The sequence below is a fragment of the Alligator mississippiensis genome, chromosome 2, assembly GCF_030867095.1.
Source record: "Alligator mississippiensis isolate rAllMis1 chromosome 2, rAllMis1, whole genome shotgun sequence".
NCBI lineage: Eukaryota > Metazoa > Chordata > Crocodylia > Alligatoridae > Alligator > Alligator mississippiensis.
In genome coordinates this window covers 104,657,570-104,670,058 of record NC_081825.1, presented here as the reverse complement: position 1 = coordinate 104,670,058, position 12,489 = coordinate 104,657,570, and the positions used below count along the sequence as shown (strand labels likewise).

At 40.7% G+C, this 12,489-nt stretch overlaps 1 protein-coding gene across 4 annotated transcripts in view; it reads right to left on the bottom strand.

The window, feature by feature from the left end:
* The window catches only part of CLGN (calmegin), a 74,957-nt gene that overhangs the window by 5,823 nt on the left and 56,645 nt on the right, over nt 1–12,489 (bottom strand). For 3 of the 4 annotated variants that reach the window (XM_019489785.2, XM_019489782.2, XM_059722043.1), the window contains exons 11-14: nt 6,903–7,118; nt 5,396–5,515; nt 5,005–5,149; nt 1,158–1,235 (exon numbers count right to left, since the gene is read on the bottom strand). In XM_019489785.2, coding sequence (XP_019345330.1) covers nt 1,158–1,235; nt 5,005–5,149; nt 5,396–5,515; nt 6,903–7,118 — 559 coding nt within the window. The remainder of the gene's footprint in view (nt 1–1,157; nt 1,236–5,004; nt 5,150–5,395; nt 5,516–6,902; nt 7,119–12,489) is intronic. The other variant, XM_059722044.1, reaches the window with a different exon arrangement.

Sequence of the window (12,489 nt, the reverse complement as noted above, 5' to 3'; positions counted from 1 at the left end):
CAGAGGCACACAAGTCAGTTTCACTTTGCAACAGGAACTGCTCCAGCATCATAGCACTCCTGGCAGCTCCTTGCAGCACCTTGGTGGAAAACCACTGCTCTAGGGGACCCATCCAGGGGGAAAGGGCAAATGAAGGGAAGCTGTGGGAAAGTCAATAACAGAACAAGCCATCCTCATCCAGAAACTCCACAGAAACTTTAATATTTAAAAAGAACATATTGTTTAGAGCAGGGGCATCAAACTCATCCTACCCCAAAGATCAGACAAATAGCCCAGGACTAGCCCGTGGGCTGGACTGGGCCCATGGACCAGCCCCACATGCTAGAGCCAGTACATGTCTTGGCACAGGTGCCGCATGCTATGTGTGTCCCAAAGCAGCCATTTCAGAACCATGTTGCACGCAGTGTCCACTTCAGCACAGGTCTGCTCCATAGTGGATCTAGCATGTATCCTGGAGAAGCTGGTGAGGGCACTGCATGTATCATGGTGCCCCCACTGACTGCTCTGTGGCTGTGCTGACCATGCCAGCCATTCTAGCACTGTACCAACCACTCAGATGTGTGCAGGATCTGGCATAGAGTGGATGTGTGGTCCTGGAGTGGCTGGAGCAGGCACCATGTGTGGTAGTCCTGGAGCCTTGCATGTACCTGCCTGTACTGCAACTCTGAGACCTATGGGCAGCACCAGGAGCCAGATGATAGGGCTCCATGGACTGTATCTTTGACACCCTGCCTCAGAGATTATCCTGTCAGCAGCCCCCTCTCCTTTAAACTGAGATCTACTATAAATGCTTCTGTTGTTTGCAATTATATACGGTATGAACGGACAGGAATTTTCTCAAGTAGGCAGATTCCCAAACAATTTAGTACTTCATAGGTCCAAACAACACTTTAAATTGTCCAGAAACAGACAGATAATGGCACCGGAGGGAATCACAACCTAGATCAAGATCTGAAGTAGAGGACTACTGCTAAATATTTGTACCATGGCTGCAGATTCTGTGGGGCTCAAGAATCCAATAGGAAACTTTCATGTACAACTATAGAAAGTTGTTGTCCATCACCCTGAATTCCTAATATGAACAAGAAGGAGAAGGAGCAGGAGAAGAAAGAGAAGTCCATTCAAGTCCTGGCTCATGACACTCCCCTTTCCAATACCTGAGGGAGCATCCTTCCGTCCCATCTTCTTTTTCTCTTTTATAAGCTCATGCTTCTTCTCCTCCACTTGTCTTCTCTCTGTAAGAACAAGAGAATCAGCAAAAAGCAGGTATGTGCTCTGTGCTTTCAGGAACGAACAGGCAAAAGGAGGTGAAAAGATGACATTTTCCTTATGTATGAAAGGCAGCTGACAGCTCTTTACCTCCTGCTTCCTGGCAAGTGAAAATATATCCATTTCATTAAAAGAAGAAGAAGATATGGAAAAGAAGAGATGTTTGACAAAGAAAAAAATATTACTTTTTCTTCTTATAAATATAGTAATTATCTTAAGACCTTTGAATATACTTAAAATTAGCTAAGAATAAACAAAACCACTTGATCATGTGTTCAATTACTACAAAATGTAAGACATCGTTGGGTCTAATGAGTCTTTTTCCCTAGTGTGATGGTAACAAATAAAAATGGCCATTCTAAGCTACAAAAGGCTTACATGAATTACAAAAGAAGATGCGATTCAAGTAGTTTTCCTTCCATTTTGCTCCACATGTAAAGATTTTCATTATAAAACAGAGTCTGGTATTACTAGCCACCTTCCAAAGAAACATTCTCTTTTTCCAAATATTTCACTACTAGTGAATGCCATCACAATAAACCTAGAAAAATTAAATGGCATTCTCTCCCTAAAAACCCAAGTAGTACAGCTTATTTCAGCTGATAAGGATAAATGCAGATTTGAGCATTAGGGGCATTTGTACACATTTGCGCCACAGCACCAGGCACTTTTAAAAGCACCTGGTGCTGCGGCACATGCATGTGTATAAATGGCTAAATGTACATCAGCACTGAGAAAATGGCAGCAGCATGCGTTTGAACTAAAACACATCAAAGGTGTTTTAGCTCAAAAGAACGCCACCACCATTTCTTCAGCGCTGACAAATTTTGCTGTTTATACAAATGTATGCAATGCAGCACCAGGAGCATCAGCTTGCATCAGATCTCCAGCATTTTGGAGCAGGCAAATGTATGTGTATAAACACCCTAGGAACATTCTCCACAAAAGTAATCTCCCTCCTGCTAAAAGGAAAACATTGCATTTAAAAAGTGAAAACAATCCTAACAGTTCAATAGATTGTATTTATATTTACATATTGAAATTGTAATCTAAGGCCTATGTTTATTGAGCTTTACCTTTAAGTGAAATTTTAGTTAATTACAGACTCTGGGCTCAAATTGAGCTCCTGGAAGATTACTTGGGACACCAACTATTTCTATAACCTGCAGGTTCAGTTTCCCATTCTCATAAGGTTATGGCTAGCATTCAACTCACCCTTTTTGCTCTAGTTTTAGGCAAAGCTGGGTGGATTGAATATGAACAATAAAAATGTACTCTGTAATCTTATTTTTGCTTAAATTCCTGATGGTATTTTGACAGGGCATGCTAGTGGGCAGAATTACAATTCTATCACCTTCCTGTGGTAGGAGGGCAAGAGAGAAAAATTATAAGCAAAAGAAAGGAAGGAAATGAACAGAAATTTGAAGAGAAGAACAAGGGAGGGGGGTGGAAACACTATAGTGAAAGATTAGCATGCATTAAAAGCCAGAAGACGAAAGACAGGGGAAAAAAAAGGAACAACAATAAGATATACACATTTCTTAGTAATTTAAAACCTGGCAAATACCCAAAAAAGCTAAAGTGCCAGTGTCCAACGGGATAACTGTGGTGGTAGGCTTCCTGCAGAACTTGTACCAGGAGGGATCCAATACACATGAGTGTAGCATCACTTAAACCAGATGAACAGAGATCCTGAAATTGAGAAAATCCCAGACTACCTGTCAAACTGCAGTGAGATAGGCCTTGGAAGTTACTCAAACTCCAATAAGAAATGTTAAAAGGAAATGCAGAGTGCACAAGTCAGGGTGGTTTTTAATTTAAATGTGAGGACCAGGAATAAACTAGACCAAAATAAGAGAAAGCCCATAATGACTCACATGCCAAAGAGGCTAGATGCACAATCTGATGCTTATATCAACAGTAGAGATGCAAAAAAGGCAGTTAGTGCCTGGATCCAGTTATCTGAAATGTGGCTCAGAGTTAGAAAATAAAGTGCTGAAACACTGTATCAAAGCACTGCTTACTGGAAGGAACAGCACTAGAACATCTAAAGCCAAGCAATTACCAGCCCAGGATTCAAAGACTGAAGGCACCAAATTCAGAGGTGGACAACAGAAAGGCCACTTGACACCAGGATCAAGAGATACAGATGCTGAAGCAGATGCATTGACAATCACCTGCCTCTCAACTGTTCCTTCCCCAGCAAGAATAAAGAAGAATGACTATGTTCAAGCTTCAGAAGACTCAATTTTCCATAAGAAGTTGATGCAGCAGTCAACACAGTACTCTATGCATGGAAATTCCCTTCTCACCTACAACTTCAGTGCTACCAAGACGTCAAGAGAGTTCAGGATGGCTTAAAAGTACCTTCCATATTGGATCAAAAGAATGTTCTAAGTCAAGGAAAGCCAAAGCATCAAGGCCTGGTGAACTACTAGTATCTGTTTTGACAAAATGAGACCAGGATCTCTGTAGGCCAGGGGTTGGCAATATTTATGGACAGTGGACCAACACTTGCAACCTAGCCACCACTGTGGGCTGCTGATCCTCTTCTGCTGTCCCTACACTCTAGCTCTCTCATGCCCCATCCCACATTCTCCACTTACCATGTCACGAATTTCCATGACCCGTGGCCCTGCTGAACAAATTTGGTAGCAAAGTAAGGTTGGGATGAGTAGGCAAAGCTGGGGCACCAGTAATATGGAGCATGGCACAATAATACACTGGAATCAATGGTGGGTGGGTAGCAGGACACTGGTGCTGCAGGCTGTGGCCACAGGCCAAATCTTAACCCTTTCATCCCACAGTCCACAGATTGCAAACTCCTGCACATAGACCAATAGGAGCCAACCTTTGTGACACAAATTCACCCCAAACCCTCTCCAAATAACACTCTGATCCTTTCCCCCTACTTGATCTGCCGCTTGGCCTTCTGCTTCCCAATCTGAGTCACCACACATAGAGGTGGCCTATGCCACTTGTGGTACACGTACTGAAGGTTGGCCGTCCCCTCTGTAGGGTATTCAGTCTTATAGCATGACACCCTGATAGCTTCTGTTAAAAAGTTAACATCTTCTGGATTCATCACACATGACTGGAGAACATCTTGTAAATGGCATCTTGCAAAGATGCTTCTCACCATGTAAGTGTCAACGTTTTGGGAAATAAACTGGTATTACAGAATCATAGTTCACAGCCACATACCTGGCTTTGGACAACCTGTTACAGCCTAAGCACAGTTCAGTCATATTTTAACAGAGTAGAATGAGCAGAAAGTTTAACATTATCCATAACTCATTATAAAAAACAAGCAACTATGTTAGAAGCATGAAACTGTCCTCCAAACAAAAAGGAGACAAGAGATTGTAAGATTCTGCTGATTTTCTATTTTTTATTTGTTAGTCTGAATGAAATGTGATAAGTGAAGCTGTTCTCCCCTTTCTAAGAGAGGTACAAGGAAAGGAAATAGGAAGGGAACAGGAGAAGGCTTGAGGATATAAGCAAGGTGTACGTGTAACCCTACCAGACACTGATATTCAAAAAGTTCCAAGCACATATATATGGTGAAGTGCAAACAAGCAACTCTCAAAAGAACTATGTAAATAAATAAAACACTGGTGTTTCTTCAACCCTTACTCCATATTAGTATTAGTAAAATTCCTGGTATTATTAAACTACAGTTTACAGCTCTTTGCATTTTGAAAAGTCTATAACCAGCTTGTTTTTTCATCTTACCCTCTTCAACAATATCATCTTCATTTTGTTTTTCTTCTTCTAATTCTGCTTCGTCTTCTAATTCTTCTCCCCCTTGTTCTAGTTCTCCCTTTGTAATTGGCTTAGATATATCTGTTTTTTTGTAGTCAATATCATCATCTACTTTCTGCAACAGATTAACCACAATTTAGACTTTTAAACTTAACTTTTAAGCTTGCTTTCTAATGGGAGCAATTTTAAAGGTTTATTAAAGTCTGACTATTATCTCAAATGAGAAATTCACTTATTCATTTATTCCAGTGATTTTTAAATTTTTCGATACAACTAAAACTAGGGTGCATGAAGTTGAGCAAATTACTATCACTGTACTGTAAAATGAAAAGGGTGAAATAATATAATTTTCATTTTTTACCTTGGCTGGCCAGCAGAACAATACACCCAGACCTACAGGCAGCGCTAAGGTCAAGATGTACAGAACCCAAAGCCACGGATGGTCTTCTGCAGCAGTCATCAACTGACTAAACATGCCAGGCTGCATAAACAATCCAACAAAGTGACTTAGAAAAATCCAGTAAGTTACATAAATGCTAAGCACTATACATACATGTTTTTCATTTCACAGGCAGAAAGCTTCTTTTGGGAAGTTGGTTTCTTTCAACAGCCAGATTTGCTATCTGAACAGCAATAATAATACATTTTTGGCAAACTTGTAAAACCAGGTATCTCTATATGTAACAAAGAGCAGGCACTCAAACAAGCTAGAAAACAGGGTCACAATAAGAATCAAAACTGGGACCTCAAACACTAAAGGCAGAAAACCCCTGTATTTTGAAATACAGAACTCTTCAAAATAAGCGAGGCTATACAGATGCTGAGTTCAGACACTCACATACACTAGGCCACATACACTAGGCCAGTATCATCATAGCATTCTGGGACACAAGCAGAAGATTTCTGCATTAAGGACTTCTTGTAGGCAGTGTAAACAGTAGGTCCTTGCACACATGTGAACAGGAGAGCAAACATGGCTCCAAGAACTGAAGCGCACAGTTTTCAGAGTTTAGAACAGCTAAGGTCCTTAGAATTACTTGAGACTGCATCAGTATTTCTTGGCTGTTTACCCTGTCTTAAAAGCATTATATAATTAACAAATAAACATGACATCCACTCCCTGATCCAAAAGATTCTACATTTTCTTGCCAAATGGTATTATGAATTCTGGGTGAAATCTTGACTTCACTGAAATACTGTGCTTACTCGCATACCAAATGTACCTTTCCCCCCAAATTAGCCTTCCAAAATTAGACCGTATGTCTTAAGCAGAGAAGCTGGTTTTCTGTCCAAAACAGAAGTCTGGAGATGCTATAAGACCTGCACACCCCTCCTTGACTTCTGCTACACCCGAAGTTTAAAACCAGATGCCTGGTAGCAGTAGTGGCATCACCTTTGTGGCTGAGCAGCTAAGAGCTGCTGACAATTCAGCTCTAAAAGGGTTAAAAAACTGCAATTTGTTGGGGGTTTTTTGCTTATGCAGGAAAGGGAAGGCGAGTGGCCTGAAGATTAGGCTCTGTCTGTGCTCTATATAGTTTTAACTCTGGGCATTTTTTCCTTCATTCTGCCTTCCCCTCCCGCCAAAAAAGGTACGTCTTATTTGGGGTATGTGGCATGAAAGAAAATAAGGGGACTTTATTATTGACTTCAGCAAGATCCGAATTCCCTCACTAGATATTTACAATTTAATAGCATGTGGATTTAGAAAAAGCTAGACCAAAAGATTTGGCATGTTATTTGAAAGCATTAACTATTTGGAATAACCATGTGTTGAGTTGATTACATATTAACATTAATAGAAATTCTTTCAACAGCACTTCCTCCCCCACCCACTTATTTGACTAAAATGTGTATGGTAAATACTATACCTCATTAGCACTAGCAACTAATTTCTTCATGCCCCAACCATCTGCAGCCCAACGGTCTGCCACTTCTTTTTCTGAACAAATGATAAAATTATCAAAGTAGATATCAGAGGTCATAGACCATAGCTCTAACCCAACTGCACTGACAGCAGTCATCTCAAATGGATGAAGGTCCTGAAAATAATCTGGGTTAGGAATTTTTCGAGGGCTCCAGATTCCCTAGAGAAAAAAAAAAAAAAGCATACATAAATGTACATATCTATTCTTAGAACCCTTCACTTGGCTCTTCATGACTATGCAAAAGACTACTACCCCAAGAAGTACAAATCACAAAAATGAATTTGACTGAAAATCTTGAAATAGAACAAACACAACAGGCTTTATCTGAAATAAACCAAAAATAGTCAAACAGTTACATGAAGGGATAGTGCATAAAGGACAATCTTCCAAAGCGATCTCTACAGAGAAACCAGATACTATTTAAAAAACTAGTTAAGCCTGTATCCCTCCATCTATGGATATTATCTGCAGGATTATCACTGACACCTGCGAAGTAAGGGGACCTAGAAATTACCTCAAAAGAAAAACAAATAAATAAATATGATTACTGTAAAAAATAATTTGTCAATAAGAGATAATTAATAAATATTAGAATCCAGCAAGAAAACAGCATAAAACAAGACTAGTGACTACAAGGAACAAGAAAGATTTTTGATAAATACATGTTACACACAAACAATCATGTTACATACACAAAACACATAGGAAGATGCTTCCCATAAAAATCCACCCAGCAACCTTAACAATTCAATAGTCTGTAGCACTTTGCTTTCTGAAGAATGTTTGTTTCATAGTTGGTAGGGTCGGAAGGGACCTGAACAGATCATCAAGTCTGACCCCGCCATGGCATGAAAGAGTACTGGGGTCAAACGACCCCGCCACGGTGTTAATCTAGCCTCCTCTTAAAGACCCCCAGGGTAGGAGTTCCAGATCCTAGCTGCCCTGACAGTGAAGTAGCGCCTCCTGATATCTAGCCTGAATCTATCCTCTGCCAACTTGTGACTGTTATTTCTAGTCACTCCTGGTAGTGCTCAGGGAAACAGGGACTCCCCCAATGCCTGCTGGTCTCCCCTGACTAATTCGTAAACGGCCACTAGATCCCTCCTCAGCCTTCTCTTGTGGAGGCTGAGCAAGTTATAATAATGTAATAACGGAATTGATGGGAAAGGGGAAGAGGAAAATTGTATGAACAGCTATTATTTCATGGTATTCTGAATTTGGTCTCACCATACAGCCTGGGAATGGTAAACAGTTACCCATTACAGTGGCTGGGTATCAAAATAAATAAATAAATACATACATAAAAGAAGAGGCTCAGTCTCCATCATTTGGCAACATTCAGTCTCTTGAGTAAAATGTGGTTTGCTCAAATCATCTACAAGTATTGTAATGCTATTTTTCATTATTGGGCTACATAGCAGCTTGCTCTCATTTATTGTTCTTCTGCATTAAGGCAGAACTACTTTAGATCAGAGTGTGTCTTAGAACCACCAAATGAATTCCATATGCCATGAAATTGATTCACTGGTTGATAAAAAGATTATTACTTGTGCAAATTCTCAGGTTTGATTAGAACTTTTTTCCAAAAGTAAGGATTACAATTAGATCAGTGGTTCTCAACCTTTTTTGTCTCAGGACCCATTTGTAAACATCAATGGCCAGTCTTAACCCAGTGTCCCTTACCCCTGACCCGCAGCCCCTGGCCCCAGAGCCCTAGTGTGTGGGACAGGGAATAGGTGTGTGAGGTATGGGGACCCCCGCAAGCAGCCCTTTGCAGGCTGGAACTCTGACAGCCTGAAAGGGAAAAGCCATGGTTTCCCACATTTTTCTCCTTTAAAAAGGAAAATCCATTTTTAAAGTTTGTTGATTCATTTGTAAAGTTTGCTTGCAACCCTTTCATATATTCTTGCAACCCACTTTTGGGTTGTGACCCACAGGTTGCAAGGGGCGTGGCCAGACCCTGGGCTGAGTCAGCACAATGAGTGGCAAACAGGGTCCTGTATGGAGAGGGGAGGGGGTTTAAACCCCATTCCCCTCCACCTCAGCATGCTGACTTGGGCTGGCATCTGGCCATATTCTCTGCTCTCCACTCAAGCAGAGAATGGGGAAAAGCCCATCAGGGGCTGCTCCACCCCTTCCTCCCCTTCGCATGCCAGCCCAGCCTGGGGTTTGGCCAAGCACCGCCTCCACCGCCATCCCCAGTCAAGCAGGGAGATGCGGTAAAGCCTGTCAGGGGTGGCACTGCCCCCACCAGGCAGACTACTGCTGGGGTATCATGTGGGTTGGAGAGTGGTTTAAACCCTCTTTTCCCCTCTGCATGCTAGCCTGCACCAGGGTCTGCCCCCCCACATTTGATCAGGGAGCAGAGGAAAAGCATGGCAGGTGTTTCTCCCCCTCCCCAGCACACCCCAGCTGGGGTCTGTGCAAGCCAGGGTGGAGTTTTAAAAGCCCAATCCCATCATACTCAGCAGGCCAGCCGAGGCCTGGCCACCCCCCGACCCCTGAGCTCAAGCAGGGATGGGGGGAAAGTCTCAGAGGACTTCTCTCCCAACTTCCCTTCAGCCTTCCGGCCACAGCCGAAAGAAAGGAAAGGTGTGCTCTAGCAGTACCCCCCTACCAGCTTCTGGCCTGAGCCACCATAGGCTCATTCTAGAATCAAAAGTGAATGTTTGTTCACTTGCTTCTCAGTTCAATCTATGCAGCTTAGACTAACCTGCAAAGACTGAACTGATTCAGCCTCGGGCTTTTTAAATGTCTGTACCTAGCCCAAGATATTCATTTATAACACCTCTTTTCCCCATTCATAACTGGCCACATCATTATTGGGCACTTCTCAACGGTTTTCAAACTTGATAGGGTGCCTCAAACCTATACCAATGGGGCCTTCACAATGACAACAAATGCCCTTGTGGACAAGTTCAAACCATCTCTCACATTTTTGATTCATGTCCATTTACTATGCTACCTGGTGGCCTTCAAGCTCTTCACACTGGTGATGACATCACTTTAAAATGTCTGAAACAATATGCCAAAACTAGATACGTTAAATAAATAACACCTTCTTGAAAGGTCCATGTTTTGGGGCTAGAAGATTGTCAAAGTGAATGCCTACAATCTCAAAAGCTGGCACCAAATGCAATATCTACTCCACATCAAAACAGCTCTATGTCACATTTGAATTCTCTTCCTATTGCATAAGGGACTAAAATCCCAATAAATATAACAAAGTAAGGAACTGAATTTTTCTGAGTTTGTATAAATCTTAGTCAACATGTTGCCTAATCTGGTCAATAGAACCAAATCTAGCTAAGAAATCAGAAAGTCTAAAAGGATCCGTACTTCTTGGAATAGGTTTCTTCTGGAAATCTTGGGCAGCTTCATTTTTGCATCCTGTCTGACAAGCAAAATATAACAACTAGAATTATGTTGACATTCATCATTATGTGATCCATTTCAACAAACTGTTATTCTTCAAACTGAAGTTGAACTAGGTTAGAAACATTAGAAAAATACCTGATTTTTCATTATTATTTGTTAGGATTACCTAGTATGTTGTCTACATGAAACATTACCATTTATTTTCTATTTCATAATATATGCCCATTTAACCATCTTAAATGATATGGACATAACTTTAAAACACTGAGTTGGAAAAACAAGAAAAGAACTTCAAAAGAAACAAATTAATGTGGTGACGGTATCCACTTGACATGCATTCTAGATCAGTTATGGGAGGTTCATGGATTCAGCTAAATTCAGAATATTCTCAAAAGCTTTCTTCAACCCAAATTTGTTAGGTCAAAATAGGCACCAGCACAGTTCTGTCCCTCCCTCTAAATTACCAGACTGTCAGTTAACTTAGATAAAAGCTGCAACAGAAAGGCCTAATAATCAAGTTCAAAAGCAAGAAACACAGAGTGCTTACAAACAGCACAAACATCTCCATAAGCCTCTACAAAAGGTCAAAAGATCTTCTTCTATCACAATAAATTATATCCAATACAACAGCAGTTCCCAAGCAAGACTGTGCACCACCAATTTAAAATGATACAACCTTAAGCACCACCAGCAATTTTTTTCAGTTCAGCCTCAAGTACCACCAGCAAATTTTTGTCATACAAAGTAATTATAATAAATCTGTTAACATGTACCACTGACAGGTTGTCTGCATACCACTGGTGATACACATACCACAGACTGGGAACTGCTGCAATACAACTTTTATAAATCATGAGCTGCTTTAGTAATTTGGAACTCCCAGCTAAGTTCTGCTTCTAACTAGACCACTTTATGGAGGACACTGGGGGTAGAATTGCCACTAAGATGCTTCTATCCAATATAATTACATCTGTTTTCTACAAGTAAAAAGTGTAAGCTATACCACTGTAACTTTAAATATGAACAAAACAGATACAGCAGCACATGTAACCATTAAATAGAACAGGTTAAACCATCAGAATTTAATCCCAGTGTAACAGTTATGTCTGTCCTGTCCCAGTGAAGATTCATCCATCAGAAAAGTAGTTACATCTCTAGAATGGCTCTTCCAAAACCAAAGAACTGAATAAAAGTCATAGATTAAAATTTCAAAAATATTCCCTTGAAATGGGCCTATTTGTTCAACAAGAAGTCTTTTAACTGAGAAGAAAATCTGGCCAACCTATCTCCTTCATTTGCAGGAAGGATAATCAAAAGAATTCAGGATCCTTACTGAAAAAGCTGGTCAAACATTTTTCTGGGATGGAAAACTACTTTTGTTCCTTAAAATTGTATAGGCATGCCAATACCAACTATAATTTACAGCTAATCTCCCTTTCAGAAAATTAAATAGTCTGAACATCCATCAGAGCATTACTATACATTTACTATCATAAATTAAAATAGTAGATGATTCAGAAGTTGAGAAAAATAGAAAAGAGGAATATTATACTATACAATTTGGATTTCCCAAGCATAGTGCTTCCAGATGTTCACACTTCAGTATCTCAAAATATAAAGCAAGCTAAACAATTTCTGTTTTGTGGATTACATGAGTATCCCTTTCATGATTATGTGGTACAATGGTATAAGGATACCATTGCTCAGGGACTACTCAATTACTTTCCAACTGATGTAGGATGGATATTTTCATAAAAATAATTTTTGCTAATTTGCATCCCTTTGCCTATCACGTTGGACAGAACATTATGTTTCTAACAAAGACCCCTCATTATAGCCTGTATTGTACATTTTAGAAAGATCATCACACATGCAGTTAACCTTACTAATTTTACAAAAGCAATGGTCATTGGCTGATGAAACATTCTACCATGATTTAAGGGCTAAAATTGCCCTAACCCCGACATTGCACCTGCCCCTATAGCAGCCTCAGGCTCCTGATCCCCCTTCCCTCCATGTTGCTTCTTTCTGCCACAGACTCAGGTCCTTGCCCCCCCACAGATTCCTCCTGTCTCACCCTCCCCAAAGTCTTTATCCAATGCCTGACCCTGCAGCCCCCTTACTTTTGCTCTGCGCTGTGCGGGCCAGGAGT